The following is a 27,230-nucleotide window of genomic DNA, read 5'->3' on the forward strand; positions in this document are numbered from 1 at the left end:
TGCCCCAGCCAAAACGAACCTCGATCCTGGGGGCCTTGAGATACAACTGGCGCTACGCTTTGGCGCTCGAAATCCGGAGCTGCATTCTACTGTACTGTGCAGATCTGGAGGCTTTTGATAATAATTATAGGAATAGGCCTACACTGTAACACTGTGTTCACTATTATATATTAATAAAAATCAAACAGGTGAGCAGCATCCATCGGCAATTAGCACCCCAGCCAGACCAGGTAAGGGTCTGACATGTACTGTCTACCTGTTTCATGTCTAGTTTATTTTTCCCCGTATGCCAGAAGCCCTACTCTGCCAGCAGTATTGCTGCCAGCAGTCCTGCTAATCCCTTTATCCTTTTTGGTTTTCAGTTAGCTCTGTGATGCCATCGCCCGTGAGACCAACAGCTCCAGCAGTATTGCCCTCCACGACTTTCCAGAGCCCCCCGCTTACCCCTCTGCCATCAACCTCTGCAGATGCTGGTATGCAGAATGTTATGAACTACTTCATGTTGCATGCAGGGATATACTTTGAGTTAAATTTCCATTATGTGACAGTACAATTACTCATAGCCACATCTGTGTTAATATCCAGATTGCCAGAGGATGGTGTATCAGCAGTTGTCCAGCTTGACCAGCATGCTCGGTGAGGTCATGCAGAGTCTGAGGGAGCTAGCGCAGAGACTATCCGGGGAGTCTGATGGCGTTGCACGGGGAGCAGTACTGGATGCACTAGACCCACTGGACAGCCGAGTATTCAGATGAGGATGACCTCTCCGGCCCAGACCCTCGATTCAGATGAGGGTGACCTCCAGCCCCGCCCGTCTCCCCAGACCTCCCTCCCAGCTCAGGATGGATGCCTTTTTTGTAAATAAGTTTTGTAAATAATTGTACCCTTTTTCTTTTTTTTCTTGTGGGATACAACGGTCTGTTCCCTGTGCCTGCCACAGGATTCTCACTTTGTTCCTAGTCTACACGTTTATTGCAGAGGTAGCAAACAGGGTGACTAACGTTTCGACATCCGTCTTCTTCAGTCGGAAGGACGAACAAACCAACACCCCACCGAAAACTTTACCTCTTGACCAGCTGTCACTGGGGATGAGGTAATTATTGAGGTTCTCTACCACGAGTCTTTAACCTGTTTTGAAGACGATGGATCATTGGTTATGTGTTATTCATAGGGCAAGACTTTGTCAACTTCAAGTCTTGCAAGACATTTTCTGTTTTATCCCGCAGAGAGCTACCCTTGTGAAACCGTTCCAAGGCTGACATTTATTGGAAAACATTCTTCACATCACAGAACACACAACACATAAGTACAGCACAAGGGCTTTAAACATCTTGTGTGTTTACCGTAAGGGAGTGTCTGAGAAGGAATGGTCTTGAATGGAGGATATAAAACGTTCATAGTGCTGTCTGCCGGGATGCCTGGTGCTCCTGGATTATTTATCAAATAGCCACAAATCACATAATACTACTCAGCTCAGGTGTGAATGTGGGGTGACTTCACATATATTATGCTCTGCAATAAATATAAATTTGCTTCTGAAAAATAGAAATGTCCCATTTTACCTAATAATAGCTGAATATGTGTCAAGGTGAACACAGAACAACACAGCAGATGGTAGCTCTTCTGCTTCTAATTTATTGTAACGAGAATATGACAGTGAAGGACAGAAAACCGTATCGTATTGTATTACTTTGTATTGTATTGTATTAACTTCGTGGGACCCCAGGAAGACTAAAGGCCCATTCATGTGTCTCTAATGGGGATCCTTTAATAAAACTAAACAAAATAAAACTAAGACATGTATGATAATGTTGCCAAATTGAATTGTAAGTGGCAAGCACACAGCAAGACAAACAAACCAAAAAATGTACAAACAAAACATAAAGTCTAAGTTATATTTTCAACCTCACCATGCCTGAATATTTTATCTGTATGGTAAAGTTAGGTTAGATAGGAATCTAAAAACAAGGAGAAATTACAGGCTAAGACCTCTGTAATCAAGCTCATAACAAAATAATGATATGCCTTCGTTAATTGGCCCCAATCAGTTTGGAGGGCATTGTCTTGGCACCACAACAAATGCTTTGTGATTAAATAATTAACCTTATTAGGCACAAGGCACAGGTCAGACCCAGCTGTACGTTTCAGTTAGGGGGTCAGCCAGAAGTCACTGTTAACAACATTATTATCTCAATGCTCTGTTTGGGTTGGTGATATAGGAGACATTGGCCATGTAGTATGGGAGAGAGACATGTTACTATAATATGGAGAGAGGGGAAGAGGGAGGGTTACCTAGAGAAACAAAGAGAGAGAGAGAGAAAGAGAGAGAGAGAGAGAGAGAGAGAGAGAGAGAGAGAGAGAGAGAGAGAGAATAGGAGATCATACAGAGAGAGGAACAGAGCCCAAGGCTATGAGCACCATTTCAGAGTCCATAGTTTTCACCATGCTTTACCATGGTTACCAATTCTACAAGACAAGAAAAATCTTCCACAGCACCCTGAAGTGGTACGGGGGCTCTCCAAATGGTTCCTTTTACTCGCTGACGGTCCTTGCATGTTGTCTGGCCTTCGCCCCTCGGGGTCAAGACAAGAAAAATCTTCCACAACAATTTGTGGTGGTATGAGAGCTCTCCAAATGCTTCCTTTTATTTGCTCAGTGTCCCAGCATTGCAACTTTCTGTTTTCTGGGATCATGTTTGCTCAGTAATCACACTCACTCGAGAGGAATCAAGCCTTGCCCATTACAAAGGCTCAGGAGAGACCACAAGAGTGCCACATACAGCCACAAGCGTCAAGCAGTTCTCCTCTGCTGGGACTCGTTAATGACAATTAGATGTCCTCAGTTTTACAAATGGCTGCAACAGTTAGACTATAGAAGTTGTAATAACTAAGCAAGACCCACCAACTATGTAATCTTCTGCTCAACAGTTCAGGCCTATTCAGGCTGTTCAGAGATGATGACAGGAGGTTCGTTGTGTGTCAGAAGCAGACGGCCAGCGCAGAGATAATCAGGGTAATCAGGTCAGAGAGAGAACATGGACAGATGGTGGGTCTGATGCTGTGTTCACATCGGGCGCAAATGTTTCCGGCCGCGGGGCGAGTTTACATAGAAAAGTCAATACAAGTCAATACAATTTGGGCGGCGGGCGGCACGGGCGGCGCGAATCAGGCGAACCCGGCGGCGCGAATCATGCGAACCGCCGCGCGGAGGCCAGGATTCACAGCGCGGCAAATTTGCCAAAAGTTCCAAAAATTGCAACCCCTTCAGTTGTGTCCCTGGATCCAGCGGCGAGATTCAGGCGAACTTGGCGGCCCGCCGTGCCCGGTCTGAACACAGCATGAGTACTGTATTCTCCACTGATTTTACACCAGATTCAGAGTCCCCACAAACAAATTATACATCACCCATGTGGAGACACTGTATAATAATAGAACAAATATGTCCTCATGATGATGCCTATTGAAGACTGAGATGATTCTGTAGGTGCAACATTAGAGTTTCTCCTGTTTGGATTGGAGACTTTTGCAGCAGCATGTACTTTTTAGAGTGACTTTTTAAAGTCATTCAAAAGTTCTTTAAAGCTATTTAAACTACAGTTTTCATAACATGACCTGTGTGACACAATAGGCTTTTCGGACTGTATAAAAGCAAGGCTTGGGAGTACTGGCATAGAGAGACAGACAGAGAGAGAGAATAGAAGATCATACAGATACATAGGAACAGAGCCCAAGGCTACGGGCACCATTTTAGAGTCCATAGTTTTCACTAGGGCTGGGTATCGAATTTCAAGAATCGATTCGATTCCGATTCACAAGGTTCATTCAGAATCGATAATCACGATTCAATTTGATTCGATTCGATATCGATTCAGTTAGTGTTACTACTAAAACCTTTTTTTTTTCTTTTTTTTTTTAGCTGTAACCTTAATTACATGACTGCCTAGTTATGCAACACATCAATACTAGGGCTGGGTATCGATACTGATTTCCAAAAATGAATGAATGAATGAATGAATGAATGGATGAATGAATGAATGAATGAACTATTAATTCCTTCATTTATTCATTAAATAAAAGATCGATTTTGGGATTCATGAATCTATTCTGAATCATTTGATTCAGAATCGATTCATCGATTTTTTTTTAACCCAGCCCTAGTTTTCACCATGGTTACCAATTCCACTAGACTGACAATCTTCCATAGCAACCTGAGGTGATATGAGAACTCTCCAATGGTCAAAACAGCCATGTCCAAGATGCTTCCTGAAATAAAACAGTTCCTGTTCGGAAGAAACTGCTAGTGGGTCTCCTGAGTATGGCGCCCATCCCCACAAGGGGAGCAGCCCCCTCAGGTCAGAGGCATGGACACTCCACAGGGCACCTTAGCATGCACACACAGACACACACACACACACACACACACACACACACACACACACAAAACAAAAACATGACACATACTGTACAGAGAGATATACACAAGCAGAGAAAATTGAGAAAACCAGTTCCAACACTTTGTTTCACTGTCTCCAAAACATAATTGGCTTTTTGCCGGGTAAGGAAAACCATATGCCCCTGGCCCAAAGAGACAAACTACAGTACATGGAATTGTGACAAAATGTCCTTACTGTGTCCCCTTGCACCCTTGGCGCCGTAGCCTCTTGGTCCCACTCCAATCTGGTTGGCTCGCCAATTATGTTGTGGCTAAAACATATAAACTTGATACTAATATATGAAATCCATCACACAGGAGATGAAGTATTGACAGTTTAATAAAGGATATGGGTACAGCACAGAAGGTGTAGGACAGAGTTCAATGATAGGAGAAGACAGCTACTGTAAGGCCCAATTTATACTGTTTCTACTTGCCAACATTCACATCCGGTGATTGTTCTAAGATTTAGCTTTAAGATTTTGTTCCTGTTCTGTAGCCTTCCTGAAAGTTCTACGTCGTGATCAGTAACGTTGTTAGCACAAGCCAAAGGCGGCACACACCCCCATCCATACCAATGGGGCGGAGGTTGAGCGTGTCACCAGCTTCAAGTTTCTGGGTGTCCACATATCCGAGGAGGACATGTCTTGGGCCCTCAACACCCAGCATGAGCGATGTCTATGGAGGACGCGCAGCATCATAAGGGACACCTCTCACCCCAGCCACAGCCTGTGTGCCCTCCTCCCCTCTGGGAGGCGCTACAGGAATCTCTGTTCCAGGACCAGCAGGTTCAGGAGCTTCTTCCCTCTTAGGCCTTTTCCACCAAGAGGGAACCGGTTCGGTGCCGGTTCGCGAACCTAATTTTGAATGGTTCAGAGCATTTTGACCAAAAAGAAATGAGTTTGGGAACCCGAAAGCTGGTTCCGAACCGCACCACAAAATAGTAGGTTTTTCAGTGTGAACCGTGACGACATCATGGGCGTGGGCTGACGTACAACGGTTCGGCTCAAAACTGGTCGAAACACGGGCCCGTTCTCTGGAAGAACCAAGGTTCCAGGAATTTTGAAACGAACCAGAGTTCCTTTGGTGGAAAAGGGCTATCTGTCACCTTGCTGAAGTCTGTACCATGGTGATAGAACTCCCCCCCCACCCCTGGATAGCCCCCCCCCCTTCCCCCAGATGGAACCGTTGAAATAAAAAAACAGTAATGCATTCTCTGCCAGAAGCAATTTTCATACCATCGGAGAAATTCAAAATGGAAGTATCACCTCAATGTAAAACATGCTTTTGCAGTCTGCCCAGCTCTAGCTGCTACTACAGCCAACTACCCCACTCTAAATATTGGGGGGGACAATTTTAATGATCTCAAATATTGGGTCGGGGACATGTCCCCCCTGACCCCCCCAGGATCCCCACCGCTGATTATTAATATTATTTATACCACGGTCTGTTCCTGTCAATGTTGTTCACATAGGCTATACATCTTAGCTTTTTTCATATCTTTCATATACTGTATATTATACTTTGCTGCTTCTTTCGCACTTCTGGTTAGACGCCAATGTGCATTTCATTATCCCAGTACTTGTACTCTGTGCAATCAGTATGAAGTTGAATCAAATCTAATGGGAATACGTATTAATTTGGATAAAAGCATCTGCTAAAAGACTAATGTAATGACTACAACATGAAAGTAATGTTTGAACATGGTTTCAAGTACAACACTTAAACTTTTTATCTTTAACCTTTTTATTTTTTTCATATGAAACAGATTGATTCTTTTAGTGTCTTTGAAGTGCAAAGTGTCTTTTTCATGAATAATCTGAGTACATTCATTTCATATATGGTTCATTTGAAATAAAACATCTTTGAACTTGGCACTTAGAAAACAACCACAAGGAACTGTCACCTTTATTCATTAAGAACAAAAATTTACAAAGCCATTCAAACAGTCGTCTTTTCAATACTTTTAAAACTTTTCTTCCTGTAAACTCAATTCATGAGAATATTCAAAATACACTTTTTAACCTTACTTCATTTTTTTTCAATACTTACAAATATGTACACAAAACTTTTTTTTTTCTTTCTTGTATTGTCTCCCTGTAATTCCACACAGGTAATAAAAAGTCTCCTCTTGCCCGTTCTTGCTTATATTGTACCTCCTCTCCCCCTCCATTTTGTACAGCTCCCTCAGTGCAGCTGTAATGTCTGTAATTGGCCCATTTGTTCAGATGGATGTCCCATGGCTTGGCTCAATGGCTTCTGGGATGTGTCCTCCTGGCACTGACTGATAGGACATTGGCATGGGCGTCTTGATGGGGCTCTGGCGGAAGAGCCCTCCGTTGGGAGCCCGGTGTTTGCAGCGGATAGAGGGCATGGTGGCACTGCTGAGGGGTAGGGGGAGGGTCCTGCCACCGGCCGGGCCGAGAGTCCTTCCTGCCCCGTGACCTTCCTGCAGGAAGGTGGTCAGAGAGCGCGGTGTTCCCCTGTGGCCTGAGTAGTCCCGTGCAGTCGGGCCTTCCAGAGACTGGATGGGCTGCATGCTGCCAATGTCCAGGGCAGAGATCTCGATCGACTGGCCCGGCAGCTGCTTGTGAGCCAGGTCTTCATCCAGGAGGCTGTTCAAACGCTGGTGGACCTGCTCCAGATTCACTTCCTTGTCCTGGAGGTGGAGAGAGAGATATAGAGGGGGAACGGGAGGAGAGATAGAGAGAGGCAGGGAAGAGAGATAAGGAGTTGAAGAGGGAGAGAGATAGTGAGAGATGCAGAAAGAGAACAAGAAACTGTTATAATCATTTCATTGCAGAACTGGATATGGTAATGCAGTGTGTTCTATAAAACATAAAACATGGTGCTATTATAGAACCATCTGTTAAAAAAAAGAAGAGGAAAAAAACTCTGAATAAATGTTACAAATAGAACCTTTTCCAGGTCTGTACGGTTCCAGATAGAACCCTTTTCAGCACCTTAGGGCCCTTTAACGCTTTAGAATAACCCTTGTTAATAAACCATTTATAAAGCATCTGTTCATAGTCTGTTCATCCTTGCATCATCATTATTAGAACATAAACATTCATACGCTATTTATAAATGAGTAGCTATGTATTCATAATACTATGTAATACTATATCATTATATTATAATGTTTCAAATGATTGTCTAATGGTTCGATACGATCATTTATGACCCATTGGCAAGCAGACTATTATCACATACTTTATACAAATCATTAGTAAATAATTTAAAACTGGCTGATTAGTCATTTATAAATTATTTATTAAACGTGAACCGACCATCCATGTATGACGTATGACATCATAATGACCAAACAAGCCAAATGACAGGAGACCATGAGGTGAGATGACTGGTGAAGTGACCAATGTCTAACCTGTTTAGCCCCCATGCCCCGCCCCCTATTTATCTGACACAGCCAATTCCCATCCAGTGTCTCAGGTCTCTCCTGACCTGTGTCAACAGACTCAGTCTCCTCCCAGTCTCTTTCTCTGTCTGTCCATATGTCCTGCCTGACTTCCGGTTAAGCGCTTATGTCATTATATGTCAATGGACCAGACACCCTTTTGAGACTGTAATCCTTAGTGACCTTCACAAGATTATAGTGAACCATACATAACCAACACAGCTGTGTGAATCCAGGACGTTGACATATAATTACAATAAGACGTCTCTCAATGGATTCGCTAAGGGTTATGCACTAGATACGATTTTACTTGATCAGGCCATCATTATACCTACTTATGACTGTGACAGTCGAAGAAAACATCTTTATCATTTTATGCCATTCAGCAAGAGAGCGAGTATTCCATCATTGTGTTTAGTGTGAACACTATAATCAAATGCCTCATCTGTGATGTCACAGTGAATGTCAAAGATAATGACCGAATCACTATTATGACATCTGCACACAAATCATGCACTCATGTCTATGAGTTTTGAGTTCCTTGTGTGGATCACAAGTTATGATTCTTCCCTACTCCCTTCATGGTGATTCTAATTGCGTTATTGGACTGTCAAGTTAACTAAGACAAGTCCAGGCTAGGATGTGCTTTGCTCACACTTTAGTTTAGGGATCCGTGTCAAGCCTTAGGTCTATGGGCATCACATGCACTCATGGCCGGCCTCTCGGGGCTCTCAAGCAGTAAATTGCTGTCATCATTTCTGTTGTGGTTCTCATTATTATTATCAATGACAATGATAATGAACCCTTACTATCCAGACCCAAAAACCAGGCAACAAATGATTGCGTAATTAGAATGAAAGTTCTCCAAATCCCTCAAGAGACTGTGCAAATGACCTCTCAAACCAATCCCCTTAAAAACAACCCAGCTTCTTGGGCCAAAATGAGAAGAAATGAAAGAGATCACATGAGGTTTTAGACTATTATTAGGGCACACCTATAGCTGGGTGTATTGCAGCTCTACTAAATCGGCTCTGGCGTCAGCGCCTGGATCCATAAAGTAGAGTGTGGCAGTGGCATCTCTGGGCAGGACCGGGGGGCCCGGGGGTCTGGGTCTGGGCCAGGGCCGGTGTAGGGGCCTCGGCGGAACCGTGGCCACAGCTCGGGGCTGGGGCTGCCGGGCCTGGCTCGGGGCGGCGCTCTCGGTCACCTCTTTGGGCTGCTCTCGCCGGCAGCGGTTGCTGTTCCACCAGGTCTCCAGAGCGGCCACCAGGCAGGCCAGCAGCAGGCCCGCCGCCAGGATGCAGAAGACCCCGGCGAAGCTGTGGAGCCTCAGGGCCCGTCCTTCTGGCTGGGCCTCTGCGTGGCTGTCCAGGTCACAGCGGCCCTTCCTGGGCCACCACTTCTGCTTCAGGATGTCCAGTTCCCCCTTCTCCTGCAGCTCCAGGATCCTGAGGAAGAGGGGAAGAGAGAGAGTGAGAGAGAGAGAGAGAGCAAGAGAGAGAGAGAGAGAGAGAGAGAGAAAAAGAGAGAGAGAGAGTGAGAGAGAGCGAGAGAGAGAGAGAGAGAGAGAGAGAGAGAGAATAGGAGATCATACAGAGAGAGGAACAGCGCCCAAGGCTATGAGCACCATTTCAGAGTCCATAGTTTTCACCATGCTTTACCATGGTTACCAATTCCACAATACAAGAAAAATCAGGTTCAGGGTTCTGGCTTGAGTGAGATCACTGGGTTTGACTGCACACTAAAATTCTGTTTGACTTAGCTTTAGACACACGTTAGCTTTCTAACGCTTTCTTTACGCGCTTACTATATTGTACATTATACAACGGTAGTTCCGACCTCGCAATCTGATTGGTTGAGAGCCGTTGTATATTCACAATATACCACGGGCAAAGCCTCTTTACCGTTCTGTGAAATATTACTGCGCCAATTATTACTGCCGTGTGTTGGTTACATTACGGTTTCTCCTCAAGAAAAATGGAAACATTCAATGTCAACTTTGAGTTGTTCTATCTGTCCTGTAGCCTACAGTACCACTCTGGTTTATCATCACCACTTTTGCAACTCGCAGTTGCACAGCAAAGGTAGGCTACACTTTGTTCATGGCTAGCTAGGTTGGTCAGGTGTATTAGTTTTGATTGCTAGGGCTAATTGTTGTCGTTTTGAAACTCCATAGCAACGTGATAGTTTTAGGAACTACCTTTCTTGGCGGAGTTCATTAAATTTGATATTAAGACACTGAAATAGTAGGTACAGTATTTATCCCATAAATCTTTCCCAATGATGTCACCGTTGTATAAAAGCAATAACTCACTGGTATATGACCAATATACCACGGCTTGTGCTGGTCGACTCGGCTGCGCCTCGTGCCTATGACCGCAGCACAACCCGTGGTATATTGGCCATATACCACACCCTCTCATGAGTTATTGCCTCACTCACTTCTGGGAGAAGATGTCTCTGTAGGGGCTGCCGTGCTGCAGGGCTATGCCGTAGCCACGGCTGCTCATGCTGTTACCCGCCACGATCAGGGTGCAGTCGTCATCTGTCAGAGCTGCGTACTCCACCACCGCCATGTCCCACAGGAAGGCGTAGGAGCCCTTCTTGGTCTGGGGACGAGGACACACACAGCACACAGACAGAGAGTTGTGTGGATTCACGTTGAAAGTTCAGGGTCGGTTTGACTGCGCTTTTAAACTTCGGAAGCCTTGTATTGCAGGACACGCTCCCGCGCAATAGTGTCAGTCATTGCAAGAATGGTGAGAGGTGCATTTACAGTTAGTGTGCTCTGTGGGTAGTTTGGTGGTTATGCGACAATTTAAATAGCTTATCTCTGAGGTTAATTACAATGACAGCCTGAGATTCACAGAAATCCTCTTGGGATTGTGACTGTGTGCTTTTTTTTTTCTTATCCAGCAGTGCCAGTTATTCCAAGGTAATGTCAATCTTTCAAACATCACGTTGAAAAGCTTATCACTTTACATCATACTTCAACTGCATGCACACATTCTTGAATTCGCTTAAGAAACTCTCAATCTAAAAACCGGGCAGTTTGAAGGGGTTATAAGCTTTTTGAGACTTCTACCTTCTCGGGGGGTAAAATATTAATTTCAACTGCGCAATATGCTTCTTGTAATCAAGGACAATTAAAACAGCCCCACAAGTCAATAGATTAACAATTTAATTTACTGAAGTAAGAACAAGTAATTGCTTGTGTAGACATCCGTGTGCTCTCCTTGCTTTAAGTCATTGTAAAAGCTTGGGAGAATTGGAATTAAGAGATTTTAAGTTAATTAGTGGGTTGCCAAGGGCAGGCCCACGTCTCCACTGTCTTTAATCCTCCCATCAAATTTTTGCTAGCTATCTAGGGGTCATGCAAAGAAGGAAGTCATTGTTATTAATGGTAGAGTATTATTATTTTCCTGGCATGGTGTGGTTGGGGACTGCTGCAGTAGAGTATACTGGAGATGGCTGAATACATTGATATGACCCCCGCTACCCCCCACACAACACATCTAGCATCCCCCAGTACATTGTTGTGGAAACTGGCAGTGTTTAGAGGGTTGTTTGGCCGTAAGGTCAAGTTAGCTCGGTTGAGGAGAACAACAGGAAGGGAACAGCGAGCTCAGTTGAGGTCTCTAGCGAGTTGTGCAGGTCAGAGCGTTCTAGACTGGAATGTCCCATTTCACAATATCTCTCAATAACAAGATTCATATCTACTTACGTAAGTTCCAAGAAAAGCTATTAGCCTTATGTGACGCACACACTGAGTTTGAGGATCTGTATATAAAAGGTGATGGGCCCAGTTGGGCTGGGGGGCTGTATCAGAATACTTTTGAAGCTGTATTGAGTGTGTTAACGTAATAAATATCCGTAAAGGCTGAACGACTTGGGTCTCCTGTGAAGTTTTGTACTATCAGAAATTAACAACAACATCCAGTTTGAATATGAATGATCTTTAAGCATTGAGGGCGAACATATTTACCCTACACTCCCTTAAAGTCACATATGATTTCTCTGTATGCGTAACAGGCCCCGGAAATAGAATAGTAGACCACAAGACAACTGTTTGGAAAATAATGTATTTACTGTTAAGTCATTACTCTCACTCAAGAGAAGGAGGACAGAAAATAAAGCACCTTCGCTGGTCTTGAACCAGGGACCTCTTAGAAGAAAAAAATAGTGATTTTAATAGGTAACGTAAATGAAGCTTTTGGAGCGTTTTGAGATTTCAGTATGGAAATAGACTCAGACTCATGCTAAGACCTACATCCATCCCATATCATACAATTATATAAATCTGAGAAGAGAGAACTTCCTAGTGTCTTCTGACCCCCTACCGGGACGATAGACACCTCACTAACACCCATTACAGGTATAACTATCTCCACGGCTGTGCTTGGGTGATCGAAAGAGCTTTTGCACAACTGAAGGGCAAGTTCAGCGAGACGAGGCAGCCCGCATTACATTTTCTTCAGGAAATGTACATTCTTGTTTATTACAACGTGTCTAAAAAGCTACTGTACCATTTGAGAAAATTACAAAAATTGTATTCAATTATGTTGAGACCATATTGTCCGAAACTGAGCATAGTTTCTCAGACCTCTTGACTGCCTGATGATGCCTGGGGCTTTAGCTCACTGGGCTAACATGATCGGGGTCTGATACCCGTCAGTCAGGCGGCCTCACCTTTTTGATGCCCTCTGCGGGTGCAGAGACCGAGTGCTCGTGCCCGTGGTTCTTGTTGATGGTCCTCCAGAGCTCTGCGAAGGTGCTGTCCTGCTCCAGGGGGTTGGAGCCTTTGGCTCGGAAGTACTCGTACACGGCCGAGTCCCGCACCGTGCCGTAGACCAGGTCCACCTGCTTCGACAGGTCCTGGAACGAGCTGGAGGGGGCACACAGAGAGAGAGAGAGAGAGAGAGAGAGAGAGAGAGAGAGAGAGAGACAGCACTATTTATACTGTGTAAGCAATTAGTCTGGTTCAGGATCATTTGCAATAGGCTGAAATACATGGTCCATGTCTATTCTGAGATATTGTAATGTTCAGTCTTGTTAGTGCTAACATGTCTCCCTTACATCTGCTAATTATATATAATTGTGGAATGGATCTAGAATACATGTACATGAAAGTTTCACTGTTTGAATTAAATTACGGAAAAGAATGGACTTTTTCCACAATATTCTAGTTTTCTGAGATGCACCTGTATAATTAATTATAATTGCAATTCATTAGGGTAAGTAACTGACTTTATACAGTAGCTGTGAGTAATTATCAAATAGCATCTCATAGAATGTGAAAATGTTAAATCTGAAAGTGATCATTTATATCTGCATTTGGAGTGATGAGTGTTTGGTTGAGTGCTGCTAAGTGTGGCCCTTGGAATGCAGGGGCCACATTGTACATAGTTTAACTAACAGTGCTTATAAACTTTGATTAAGCATTGTAAGTTATAACATACCATATTTAACCTGATGTAAACAGCTGATGAGTGACTTGCCAATTAATCACATGAAAGTGTTTATGTGGTTGCATGCTGTGTATCTATTTTAATTTATCCTGTTGATATAAACACATATTACACACAGTATTAATAGTAATCCCCACCATTATAAACATGTTTCTATAATGTCCTTATATTGTGGTTGAACTGTACTAAATTCCATGAGAAAATTAAATAATCACCATTCTTGACACAAGCTATTATATTTTCCATTTTCTAACTGGTCCACCATAACAAAACACTGAAACCAGCACACGCGTCAGCTCAGATAAGGATATCAAATTGTGTTTCCCTCCAATAACCTAAAGGTCAGAGAATAAAACTCCACATCTTGAGATAACAGCATTAGGCTAATGCATCTATTTAATTAGCAGCGTATCTGGTGTGGCAGTTCTAGCCGCTGAGGTGGTTCATGGTTGACAGATGGCTCTATCAGGCAGTCACTCACACTCAGGATCCATTGCATTGTGGGTTATTCAGATCTCATTTCCCTAACAGCATCCCGCAAGGAAATGAGCAAAGAGTGTTGACTCTGTGTGCAATGTGTGGAGTCTCATAGATTTGACATAACAGAGAAAACAGTATCTACAGTACATTAAGAAGGTGAGAGATTAAAGCCATGGGGTTTATGGACATTTGAGGCCTGCGTTTTCCGATGTAGAGCACCTAATACTTGCTTCAGATTTTTTAATTGATTGTACATGAAATGTTTATCTCCTCTTTAGGGGAATCATGTAGGTATTCATTTTTTTTTAATAGGGGTTTGCTCGTTTGCTCGTTCCCTTGCATCAACACACACACACACACACACACACACACACACACACACACACACACACACACACACACACACACACACTTTTGAGAATTTACCCTGAGAATTAGCTAATTTGTTTCCACCGTGTATTTCACCCACAAACTGTCTGCCAAAATACGTGTATATTATTAACTACTGAGGAAATATAACAATTTATTGTAGCGGAATAAATCCCTTGAGATGGATCCTCTGTCACGGCTCCACCACACCTCCCTCACCGGTCCATTCCCCCGACTCTGTCTCTGTCCCTGAGTCTGTCCCTGAGTCTGTCCCTGTCTCTGAGCCTGTCTCTGTCCCTGTCCCTGTCTCTGAGCCTGTCCCTGTCTCTGAGTCTGTCTCTGTCTCTGTCCCTGTCTCTGTCCCTGTCTCTGTCCCTGAGTCTGTCCCTGTCTCTGAACCTGTCCCTGTCTCTGAGCATGTCCCTGTCTCTGTCCCTGTCTCTGAACCTGTCCCTGTCTCTGAACCTGTCTCTGTCTCTGTCCCTGTCTCTGAACCTGTCCCTGTCTCTGAGTCTGTCCCTGTCTCTGTCCCTGTCCCTGAACCTGTCCCTGTCTCTGAGTCTGTCCCTGTCTCTGAACCTGTCTCTGTCTCTGTCCCTGTCTCTGAACCTGTCCCTGTCTCTGAACCTGTCTCTGTCTCTGTCCCTGTCTCTGAGCCTCTCCCTGTCTCTGTCCCTGTCCCTGTCTCTGAACCTGTCCCTGTCTCTGAGTCTGTCCCTGTCTCTGTCCCTGTCCCTGAACCTGTCCCTGTCTCTGAGTCTGTCCCTGTCTCTGAACCTGTCTCTGTCTCTGTCCCTGTCTCTGTCCCTGTCTCTGAGTCTGTCCCTGTCTCTGAACCTGTCTCTGTCTCTGAACCTGTCCCTGTCTCTGAACCTGTCCCTGTCTCTGAACCTGTCCCTGAACCTGTCCCGACTCACCCCCGTCTGACTACCACATCCTTGCCTGACCCTCGCCTGTCTCACTGACCTGATCCTGCCTGACCTTCGTTCAATAAACACGCCTCCGGGCTTCACCTCCTTGCCGTTCGTGTCTGCTTTTGGGTCCTAGCTCGTAACCCTAACATCCTCTAGTTTTCGAGGGAGTCCCAAACAAATGAACACAACAAAAACAGAGCAATCAAAGACACAACACTGATAAAACAGACCAAAACTAGAAAGGGTGCTCAGAGAGCATAGACCTCCGCGCATTCATGCATTTTGTTGGAGTTGAAATGGTTATATTCACTCCTCAGTATAAATATTGGCCACTTGCACCATCGGAGAGTAAGCTTGTGTAAATGGTAGTGGTGTTTATGACAGGTGATCATGTGACAGGTGATCATGTGTATAAGCGAATGAGAGGAGCTGGGTAGGATGCCAGTGTGGGCAGGTTGCAGGAGGAAGTCATACTGAGGAGTGACGCACTGACATCTGTTAGATCAGCATGTGCAGTTGTTGAATGTGTCAGTGGATAGAATAATCATACAGTGATTGATGGATGAGAGAGCAGCAAGGTCTTTCTCCCTAAGATATTCTAAGGAGGCCCATGATACACCCTTCCACTGAGCTTCATGAAAATCAGTCCGATAGTTTTGCGTGATCCTGCTAACAAACGAACACACAAACAAACAAATAAACACACCGCCGAATAAAAATGTATTCCTGTCAGGATTTAAACTGGGGACTCCAGTATTCAAAACCCTATGCTAATTAGATGTATAAAACAAACATTGTTTCAGGCAATGAGGGTAGTCAAAGTTAATACATGTACATAAAATTACAAGAAATTGCCGTCTTTTATCTAGAGGGAGCCAACTATGTGAGTCTAATATTATACAATGGTAAAGAAGTTTCCTGTTATAGTTTCATTGTCTTATTTGTGCTTGTGTACTTATGTTGTGCTTTTTTTCTCTCTCTCCAGGTAGCTTAACATCTGGGGATGAGAGCTCTTATCTGTAGGCTATAGACTGCATATTTGTATAGGCCACATATCCTGACCATAGTGACCCAGAGATTGGATAGATCTAATATTATGCATCTGTCCACTTAAGGGTGTGGCTGTGTCTATTTAGCCCAGATAGTTCAGTGGTGTGTATAGTTTCTCTGCCCTGAAGAAGACCAGTGCGGTCGAAACATGTTGGTTTTTAGATTTTTAGCCCAAGATGATTAAATAAAGGCTTTTTTCTCCTACCTTCCTCGCCTTCTGTTTTTGAGTGCCTGGAGACCTGCTGTTTTAGCAATTTTGTTTTTTGTTGACATTTTTGCAAATGTATTCAAAATAAAACATGTGCATAATTATGTATTCACACCATTTACTCAATACTTTGTTGAAGCACTTTTGGCAGCAATTAGAGCCTCAATTCTTCTTGAGTATGATGCTTATTTTTGGTTTCTCCCATTCTTCTTTGCAAGATGTAGGTCTATCTGAAGGGGAGATGTAGGTCTATCTGAAGGGGAGATGTAGGCCTATCTGAAGGGGAGATGTAGGCCTATCTGAAGGGGAGATGTAGGCCTATCTGAAGGGGAGATGTAGGCCTATCTGAAGGGGAGATGTAGGTCTATCTGAAGGGGAGATGTAGGTCTATCTGAAGGGGAGATGTAGGCCTATCTGAAGGGGAGATGTAGGTCTATCTGGGGGGGGGAGATGTAGGCCTATCTGAAGGGGAGATGTAGGCCTATCTGAAGGGGAGATGTAGGCCTATCTGAAGGGGAGATGTAGGTCTATCTGGGGGGAGATGTAGGTTTATCTGAAGGGGAGATGTAGGTCTATCTGAAGGGGAGATGTAGGCCTATCTGAAGGGGAGATGTAGGTCTATCTGAGGGGGAGATGTAGGCCTATCTGAAGGGGAGATGTAGGTCTATCTGAGGGGGGAGATGTAGGTCTATCTGAAGGGGAGATGTAGGTCTATCTGAGGGGGGAGATGTAGGCCTATCTGAAGGGGAGATGTAGACCTATCTGAAGGGGAGATGTAGGCCTATCTGAAGGGGAGATGTAGGCCTATCTGAAGGGGAGATGTAGGCCTATCTGAAGGGGAGATGTAGGTCTATCTGAAGGGGAGATGTAGGCCTATCTGGGGGGGGGAGATGTAGGACTATCTGGGGGGGGGGATGTAGGCCTATCGGAAGGGGAGATGTAGGCCTATCGGAAGGGGAGATGTAGGCCTATCTGAAGGGGAGATATAGGTCTATCTGAAGGGGAGATGTAGGTCTATCTGGGGGGAGATGTTGGTCTATCTGAAGGGGAGATGTAGGCCTATCTGAAGGGGAGATGTAGGTCTATCTGAAGGGGAGATGTAGGTCTATCTGAAGGGGAGATGTAGGCCTATCTGAGGGGGAGATGTAGGCCTATTTGTCTGGGAACAGTACACTGCAGAGGGTGGTGAGGACAGCCCAGCGCATCTGTGGATGTGAGCTTCTCTGCATCCAGGAATGATACACGAGTTGGAGTGCCAGAAAAGCCTGCAGCCATCATTAGTACCACTTTACTGTGTGCATTTTACTGTGTGCATTTAATTACGTATTTATGTATGGATGTATTATTTAGGGTAATTGAAATGTAAATCTTTCAAATCCCACCCATGTGTGTATATGTGCACATGAACGTGCACAACTATATATTGCACAACTATACATTTGCACATGGATATACATTTCATATACTGCACATACAGTACTATGAGGTGTGTGTGTGTGTGTGTACACGTGCACATGCATGTGTGAGAGTAAACATGACAACTGATCATTATTAATACTGTTATTATGTTTGGTATGTTCTTGTGAGTTGTGTGTGGTGTGAATACACTGAATGAATGTGGCAAAATTGACAAACTTGAAATGTGTTTTTCTCAAAAACATGTTTTGGTGACTTTGGATATGTAATCGGCCATAACTCGCTTGATGTTTGGAGTAGAGAAATAATATTGGTACCGTCGGAAAGCTAACAATACCCCCAGTGGTGTATATAACAAAATGTGTTTTCGGGTCAATTTGACTCATTATGATGGAGCAAGTCACACATGAATTAAACCACAGTAGTGCATGCTGGGAAAGAACAATGTCATGAAGCTTGTCCAACAGCAGATAGTGATCAACAAGATCAAAAGCTTTGGTGAGATCAACAAATATGGCTCCTGTGAGATGACCCCGATCAGACAAGGAGACAACATCAGTTAGTGAATTTTAAGAGAGCAGTAGTTGTGGAAAAGTTAGATCTGAAACCAAACTGATATAGAGAAAGGATATTATTATTGTTTAGGTACTGTGACAATTGTTTTAAAATATTTTTTTGTGAATACTTTGGCAATGGAATACATAATTGAGATAGGTCTATAATTATTGGGATCAAGTGTGCCACCACCTTAGTGGAGAACAGTAGTACGTGCAGATGCCCAAATTACTGGAATTTCATATGTACACTATGAGAGACAGATCGGCCAGTAGAAAGATTAAAATGTTAATTTATTATTAAATGCTAATTTAATAAATTTAGTTTCAGTTACATCAAGTCTGGGACCTCTGCTCTCTTTCAAATCGTGAATGGCATTGGAGACATCATTAAGAGTTATTGTATGAAAATAAATGAACTTTGACCAGATAGAATGGCATTAGAAGCTATGTGTGTGTTTGACAAAGGAAAAATGTGGATTGAATGCAAATGCAATAAGTGAGGGATCATTCAATATTGTATTAGCAACTCTTAATTGACTCTCAGAAGATCTGCCGTTTTCCAAGTTAATTGATTGGTCAGCAGGTTTTCGTACATTTCAGACATTTTGTATGTTTTGATCTGTAATCTGGAACACAAACTGCTCCAGAGCAGATTAGATCGTCAGCCTAAGTCACCAATGGCGATATAGCATGGTGAAAAGTGAATTTATCATGCTAACCCCATAATATTGCTTCTTAATGGACCCTGGTAAACATTTTCTTTTTCAAGCTGCAGTAGCCGGGTCTGATGATCCTGAATGTTGTCTTCACTTGAGCTGACATGTTACTTGAGCTCAGAGACATGCTCTCCCAGAGTCTTTAATGAAGACTGAATCTTACTCAGACTGCTCTGTATGGGATCCACCTCCAGCATATCCGATTTAGTTCTTTGAATGGCATCCCAAACAGCTTGTAGGGAGACTGTAGGAAATTGTCTCCTTAGAATTATACGGTTCTATCTCTGTTTCGTGTGGTTCAGAGATATTGAACATCAAAGTTAATTGTCGGACATATTAATGTATTTGCATTTGTTTATTTTAATGTTTAAGTAGGATGGTGGCCTTGTCAAGCTATAAAAGTGGGGTATACAGTACTACATAAAAGCTTTGCCAGCTAGGATGTGAAAACTTTGATGCTCAACATCAGAGAGCACTTTGATGCTTCAACATCAACATCAGATCTATGCTGAATGGAGATAGAACTTTATAATTCTAACGGCACACATTGTCTTGTGCTCAGCCACTGACTGCTCGGCTTGCGTTTCAAAATAGTTTCCTCTTGTTTCAGAATAATTTGAAACTAGGAGGTCTCAGCGAGACTGTCACAAATGGAGTTCAGGATCAAAAGGAACATTTTGCATAGTTACTACATCTGCATGACCAACATCTTTGCACGGTCCTTCAAATACTATTGGTAGATACATATGAAGATGAAAATAATATTGTTGTGTGCTACAAGCACCCTCTAAAGCTATGCATTGAATCACAGTTCTCTCATCTCCCTTCTGCCTGACATAAAGACAAGTCTGTTAACGGCACCACCTCCACACACAACCCCCTCCGCTCCTCCGAGCTCGCCGGTGGACCCACGACGCAACGCATGCCGGTCCGGCTCTGCCCCGCGCCATTCGGGGTCTCCCGAATTCCCGCCTCCTGACTCCGGAGTTGGGGCGCCTTCGCGCTCCTCATCCCCGGAGAGTAATCCTGAGACGCCCCCGGCACCTCAGCACACGCACGGCAATCGTGGTGATTAGTGAACGAGCTTACAATCATCATCATCGCCTACCTACAAGAACCCTGGGCTGGCTTTCCCAGAGGCATCATAGCGCTACGTTCATCGTAGTGCTACGGTGAAAACGCCGTAGCTTACCTACGGCGTTCACCGTAGCGCTACGATGCCTCTAGGAAACTCAGCCCTGGTTTTCTCCACGCTCATCGCCAGATCTTCCCATAGAATACCGGTGACCCATCGCAGTGCTCGGCTTGCCTGCTATCACCACCCCTGGACTGAAACACGGATTCCCTGACACCCCTTCTGGATATGGACCTTTGATTACGGATTACAAATAGTGGACATTGTTTGTTGATCGCCTGACCCCTGCCTGATTATCGTTTTTGACCTTGCCTGCTGGACTTTGTACCTTAGTATTAAACCTCCCTTTGGGCTTTGCATTTTTTCTCTGCCTTCTGTGTCGTGCGTTTGGATCCAAATCCAACCTGGTCATAACAAAGTCTGTCTCTCAGTGGGAAGAAGTGTAAAAGCATACATCATTCACCATGTTTCTGTGTGTGCAAAAGCAAGCATAAGTACCTACACACACACACACACACTTTTGAGAATCCACCATGTAGAGAATTACAGAGAATTATAGATGTTTCCACCATGTACTTCCCACTATCCAGAGCCTTTGAGAGACAGCATTATTGTGATCATGGACCTGAGAGCAGCACCCAGATAACTGATTCAATATTCCAGTCCAGCACTAATGGTGTTTGTGCTCAGGGCACACATGCTTTTGGATGGCGGGCTCTGCTCGGAACTGCTTAGCATTCTCTCTGCTCGGCCGCATCTACACGCTCTGCGCTAGGTGCTGAACGTCGGTGGAGCCCGGCGCAATCAAACACCTCTTCACATGCCCTTGAGGGAAAGGGATCGCCAAATTGGATTTACTGACAAATAACATTTGGACTGAGAAGAACCCATCTTGTTAAGGAACAGGTCAGGAATTACACAAAAGCCTTATGATAGAGATGGTGTTGGTTTGTGTCCGAGCCAATGATTGTGTGTGTGTGTATGTGTGTGTGTGTGTGGGGGGGGGTCTTACCGTACAGCATTATCCATGCGGGAGACAGTGAGGTAGGTTTGTGTCAGAGCCAATGATTGTGTGTGTGTGTGTGTGTGTGTGTGGGGGGGGGGGGTCTTACCGTACAGCATTGTCCATGCGGGAGACAGTGAGGTAGGTTTGTGTCAGAGCCAATGATTGTGTGTGTGTGTGTGTGTGTGTGTGTGTGGGGGGGGGGGGGTCTTACCGTACAGCATTGTCCATGCGGGAGACAGTGAGGTAGGTTTGTGTCACAGCCAATGATTATGTGTGTGTGTGTGTGTGTGGGGGGGGGGTGGTCTTACCGTACAGCATTGTCCATGCGGGAGACAGTGAGGTAGGTTTGTGTCAGAGCCAATGATTGTGTGTGTGTGTATGTGTGTGTGTGTGTGTGTAGGGGGGGGTCTTACCGTACAGCGTTATCCATGCGGGAGACAGTGAGGTAGGCTGCCAGGTTGGCGGTGTAGGAGGAACAGACAATGAGGGTAAAGAGCCACCAGCTGCCCATGACGATCCGCAACGCCACCGAGCCCAGGATGGAGTCACCGCCTGGGGGAGCACGCCACGGGTTAGATGCCAGTATGTGAACACACTCACTAATACACACTCACTAACACACACTCACTCACAGAGAGGGAACAGAACCTGCCCCCCCCTCCTCCTCCCCCGCTCTCTACCTCTCATTCTCTTTCCCTCTATATCTCTCTCTCTCTCTCTCTGAATCTCTCTCCCTCTATCTATCTATGTATCTAGCTATCTCCATATTTCAGTATCTGTAGTAGGGGTGTAAGGGTTGTCCTTCTACATGTATCCCAAGGATACACAGCAAAGGGATGAGGAAATGTCAATAAGAATTTAAAGAGTTAAGCTATAAGTAAAATAAATAAAAAAGTAAAGTGATAGAATCAGGGCGTGAAATAAAACATCAGAATCAATGCTACACCCTTTAGCCTTGGTTATACTTCCAAGAGGTCGTGAACGTGGACAGCTGCGGAGACCATGGTGGTTCTGTTTATACTACTTTCTGGAGTCTACACATGTGCGCTAGATCGGCAGCGCGGACTTTTGTGACAACTCACAAAAAGTTGGAGACACGCTTATGTTGGCACGGAGCCTACAGTACATGTGCACCCTCAGATTTTGAAATGTATGTCGCACGGACCCTTGCGTACTCGTTGACGGGTACAAGTATAGTTGACAAGTATAGCCAGGGCTTTAAGAACGGCTTGCTGAAACTGACAACAGTGGGTGAAGTGTTCAAGCTTCAGTCTGAAACAGGTTTTGAGTTGGATAGACCGCTGTGTTTTCCTCTGGCTTCAGTGGAGCTTCACTTATACTGGGCCTTGGGGAGGTCAGTCAGTAGTACCTTCTACTGGACCCTGGAGGTTAGTGGTACTGATTTTATACTGGACCCTGGAGGTCAGTGGTATTGGCTTTATACTGGACCCTGGAGGTCAGTGGTATTGGCTTTATACTGGACCCTGGAGGTCAGTTGTACTGACTTTATACTGGACCCTGGAGGTCAGTGGTACTGGCTTTATACTGGACCCTGGAGGTCAGTGGTACTGACTTTATACTGGACCCTGGAGGTCAGTGGTACTGCTGGTTCTCTGCTGTCCTAGGAAGTCATTGGCTGATTAATATCACTGATTGGCCAAAGCCTCCCCTCACCGGGTGTCTCAGGTCTGAATCAATGCCTGGTTAAGGAGGACGAAATATGAGACAAGTGGAAGAAGGAGACAAATGGCAAATACATGAGTGTATCTGCCCGGACTAATTATTTAAAACTTCTTAGTTTTTAATTAGCATGTTTATTCTGCATCACCCGGGGCTTGAACTCACAACCACAGACACCAAAGGGAAGGTCATGTTCTTGTTGAGCCAAGTAAGAAGCTGGCAATTTGGCCTTCGCTTGATCTTCTAACAAAACATAAGTTCTATAAAATATTCTCAAACTTCAATCACACATAAGGCATGTGGGAGCCTTCATCTATCTATCATCTTCTATCTGCTTCATGCATGACAAACTGGCTGGGGTGTGAAACTTTTTTTTTTGGCTTGTCTTATTGATTGCAGAGTAACTGCGGCTGTGCTCAATCAGTGGCCAATCAATCTGGCCGGATGTACTGTAGTCCTAGGCAGGGGTTGGCTGGTGCTGCCAACATCAACGTCTCTGATTGGTGGGCAGGATGAGGGATGAGGGCAGAATTCAAAATACAATGACAGTATTCTGAGATACTGTATAACTCTGAAAAATGTCACACTATATCTACCGTGTCAGTGAAATGTCATTTTTTTCATGAACATTGATTTTTGCAGTGAATATGAGGAGCATGGCTGGCTTCAGATAGCTCTAACTAAAAATACAAAATTCACAGCTTTTTACACCGTAGGAATTCTGGATAAACATTTTAGTAGACCTACATACTGTGATGGGAATGAGTTGTGGGACTCTGGACCGAGCATGGATTCACTGACTGAATTGATTGGATTGGACACAGGTGGGACTGATGTAAAAGACTGGTCAGACGAAGACAAGATGAAGAAACAGTAACAGTACCTGCTACAAATTAGGAACAGGTTGGCTGATCTAGCTTGAAGCGGAACTGAGCATTTTCTACAACTACTAGAGGGTGACAAACTAATACATTTTTAAAAATACAACAAAGAAACTATACTGGGATACTTCCCCTAAGGACAAAGGATAAAGACTGATAGCTAAGCTAAATGAAACTATGGGGTGCATGAGGTAGAAGAGGAGGCGAAGGGGACATATTACAAATACATGAGTCTGTCAGCAGAATTGCCCGGACCATAATTTAAAACTTTAAAATATCTTTAAAATCATGTCACACAGCACAGAGTATGTATTCACATTTGTATTCTGCATCACCCTCGTCATGAACTCACATTACACCAAGGGCATGATCTTTCTTGAGCTACCTGCCAAGTGACAAGCCATAGATGGAGTCATGGAAGTTTCATCAGTTTCCACAAATAATGTTTGTTAAAGGCACCACGAAGGGTAAAAAACTAAACCAAAGACTAAACAATAAAACTATGGTACACGCTCAACAAGTGGAGAACAAAAGACAAAGCTTACAAACTTACAAGATGGCACAGGAAAGACAATGCACAGCTACAGCAAATAATGAACAACAAACTGGAGTGGGGGAGCCACAAGTAAAGAACATGTTGGCTATATATCACAGACAGGAGGAAACCAATCAAACAATCAGTGGTACAGGTCTCTTTTCAATCAACTTTTCTTCTCAAATTTTCTTTCAAATCAATTAAGCCAGTTGTAGTCCTAGGGTCCGCTATTAGGGTGGGGTTGCCGGCAACCACATCTCTGATTGGTGGACATTTCTGTTGCACTATAGGATTGTGGGTAGTGTATTTTTTCCTATACGGCCAGCAGTAGTGAGGGGACAAAATGAGGACACTCTTCAAAATTATGTCAAAAATTCAGCTTTTGAGATAAAATTATACATCTCCAATGTCATGAAAATGTTGTTTTTTTCCTTTTTTTCATGAACATTGGAGATTTGTTGAGCGAATATTTGCAGTAGTTGCATACAGTACTGTTTACGGTAAAACATTTTGATGCCAAAATTCCCAAAATCTGTGAAGAGCGTTTGTGGAGGACAGTCTGAAGATGTAGTGTAGCAACTGTGGTGTCAACTGACCAAAATATGTAGAAGGAGTAGGGTTTGATTTTCCTTTGCAGTCAAATGAAATACATTATAAAAACAATCAATAAATAGCACTAAACCAGTGAGGTTTTCATTCTAGCCCGTAATTACCAACGCATGATACATTTATTCGATTCAAGGCATACCCAAACACAGCTGTCCAAGTGTGAATCATTAGTGCAGCAGACTTCCCAGCTAGCTAATCTGCCGCTGCGGATATCGGCCCGCCAGGGGATTCTGGGAGGCATATCGGCAGTGGCTCTCCTTCGGTGGGCATTGGGCAGAATGCCGCTAGAGGAACTCTAGTGTATAGCCGTAGTGTGTTGCCGATATTTTAACCCCCTCTGAGTAGCACATCAGCACTGGAGGACCTCTGGTGTCCAGCCGTCGGCAGAAAGTCCAGGATTACCCCGCCCACAACAACCATCTAAAACAATATCATACAATATGAAATGATAGGCTAAGGCTAACATTATTTTATTTGAAAGAGGACATTATTCAATTAATTTCTGCTTCTTTCTATCTATTTCTATGGCTCCCTCTCTTCCTGGTTCTCCACCCCGCTCAGTCTGCGGTAGCTGGAGGAGGTGGAGGAGGAGAACCAATTTTTGAAGGTTTACTTACTTTTTACATTTTACTGCAATTGTCAAGCACTTTGAGCTGCACTTCATAATAATATTAATAGTAATAATAATAATAACAACAATAACAACAATAGTAATATTAATATGTATATAAATATTAATATTACTACTACTAATAATATCAATGTTATTATTAATATAAATATTAATATTAACATTGATATTAATACTAATATTAATATTAATAATATATATTGTCATTATTGTTATTATTATTGTAGTTATTATTATTATTATAACACCTTATAAACATTATTAAAAATGTGAAAAGGGGGGAAAAGTAGAGTGAAATTGAAAGTGGCATTGGGCAGTGGGCTTAAAACGGCTCTGAGGCAGTGTGCCCGACTGAAAGATGCCATTGAGGGTCTAAAAGAGGCCTGCTGACATCATCCACATCTGAGCTACCTGACTCCACACCAGACACAAAGATGTGATATTGCCTCAGATAAAGGTACCTTAAGCTACACTGTACTTTACACCTCATGATGAAATCATTGCTGTACCCTGTGTAACGATCCTAGGGATAGTCAAGTCAAGTCAAGTAACACTTTACAGAGAATTTGCTTGGGCTACCTGCCAGCCAAACATTTAACATCAAAACAGACAGAGACATACAATAAATAAGAAGTGTATAATACAGCAGCAGGAATAGTAAGTATAATCATGAACAGTGTAGTTATTTCACCTCGTTCAGAAGTTTTATGGACAAATACATGGTTCTCTATGAAAGTAGCATTGTGCTTTAGTCCCTGGTACCATGTTAATCGGCCTATCACTCTGCTCTATCTATTCATCTACTGATATTGTTGTGTGACACTGTATTGTTGCCAGTGGATTTTGCCATTGCTATTGTCTGAAAGGTCACATTTAGCTGGGATTCACTTTCTGTTTTAATGCATTGATTTTGTGACAAGTGCGGGTTTTATCTAAAGACTGTATCCTCCCTCCTGTGCTGCCTAGAATCCATTCCTTATCATATATTTCAATCTGTTCCCTGCATCAGACATAGCTTCTGTGTACTGTAGCTACAGTATACTTCAGTGGTGGCTGGTGACTCAAAAAACTGAGGAGAAGAGAGAACAGCTGCATGTTATAGATGTCACTGTTGGAGCTTTAGAATTTCATTAATGGGTTTTTATCCATAGGGAAAACCTGCTTTATGAACAAAACTGAGATAATATTAATTATGAATAAATAAATTCATATATTTATATTTTAATCCCTCTCTTCTCTCCAAAAACTGAGGAGGACTGTCCTCCCCTGCCTCAATGGACGAGCCTCCACTGGTGTACTTCCATAGTGACACCCCTTTACCCAGCTCACCTTGCTGCACAAAGGCACCATAGACGATCCAGATGGCGCTCTGGAGAGACGTGGAGGCAGATGGGGGCTGGTGGTCTCCGGGAGGAATCTGGGATCGGAATGACTGGATGCGCCTGAGGAGGAAGATCATGACTCCGACCACGGGGATGGCGGCGGCTATGCAGGCCCACACGGCCATGTCGAAGGGCGCCAGCAGGGAGAAGATGTTTATCTTCTCCTCGGACCTCCTCATGAGGATTCCTACAGAGTAGTCGAGGTAGCGCTTACTGAAGTCCACCACCCTCTCTCTCTCGGGGGTTATGGTGATGGCTGACACGGCCAAGTCTGCTCTCTTTGGAAGGACAGAAAAACAGATTTAAATTGTGTACACTGAATGGGTACAGAAACATCAACGTATGTT

The 27,230-nt window shown here is 43.8% G+C and overlaps 1 protein-coding gene across 1 annotated transcript in view; it reads right to left on the reverse strand.

Annotated features, from left to right (window-relative positions):
- Positions 1-6,655: 6,655 nt before the first annotated feature.
- The window catches only part of grid1a (glutamate receptor, ionotropic, delta 1a), a gene marked incomplete at both ends in the record, with an annotated part of 259,970 nt that continues 239,395 nt past the window's right edge, over positions 6,656-27,230 (reverse strand). Inside the window, 6 exons of the mRNA XM_084450816.1 lie at positions 6,656-7,090; positions 9,054-9,294; positions 10,289-10,455; positions 12,536-12,731; positions 21,579-21,717; positions 26,831-27,161. Of these exons, the coding sequence (XP_084306942.1) occupies positions 6,656-7,090; positions 9,054-9,294; positions 10,289-10,455; positions 12,536-12,731; positions 21,579-21,717; positions 26,831-27,161 (1,509 nt within the window). The remainder of the gene's footprint in view (positions 7,091-9,053; positions 9,295-10,288; positions 10,456-12,535; positions 12,732-21,578; positions 21,718-26,830; positions 27,162-27,230) is intronic.

This window comes from Borostomias antarcticus (assembly GCF_949987555.1).
Source record: "Borostomias antarcticus genome assembly, chromosome: 2".
NCBI lineage: Eukaryota > Metazoa > Chordata > Actinopteri > Stomiiformes > Stomiidae > Borostomias > Borostomias antarcticus.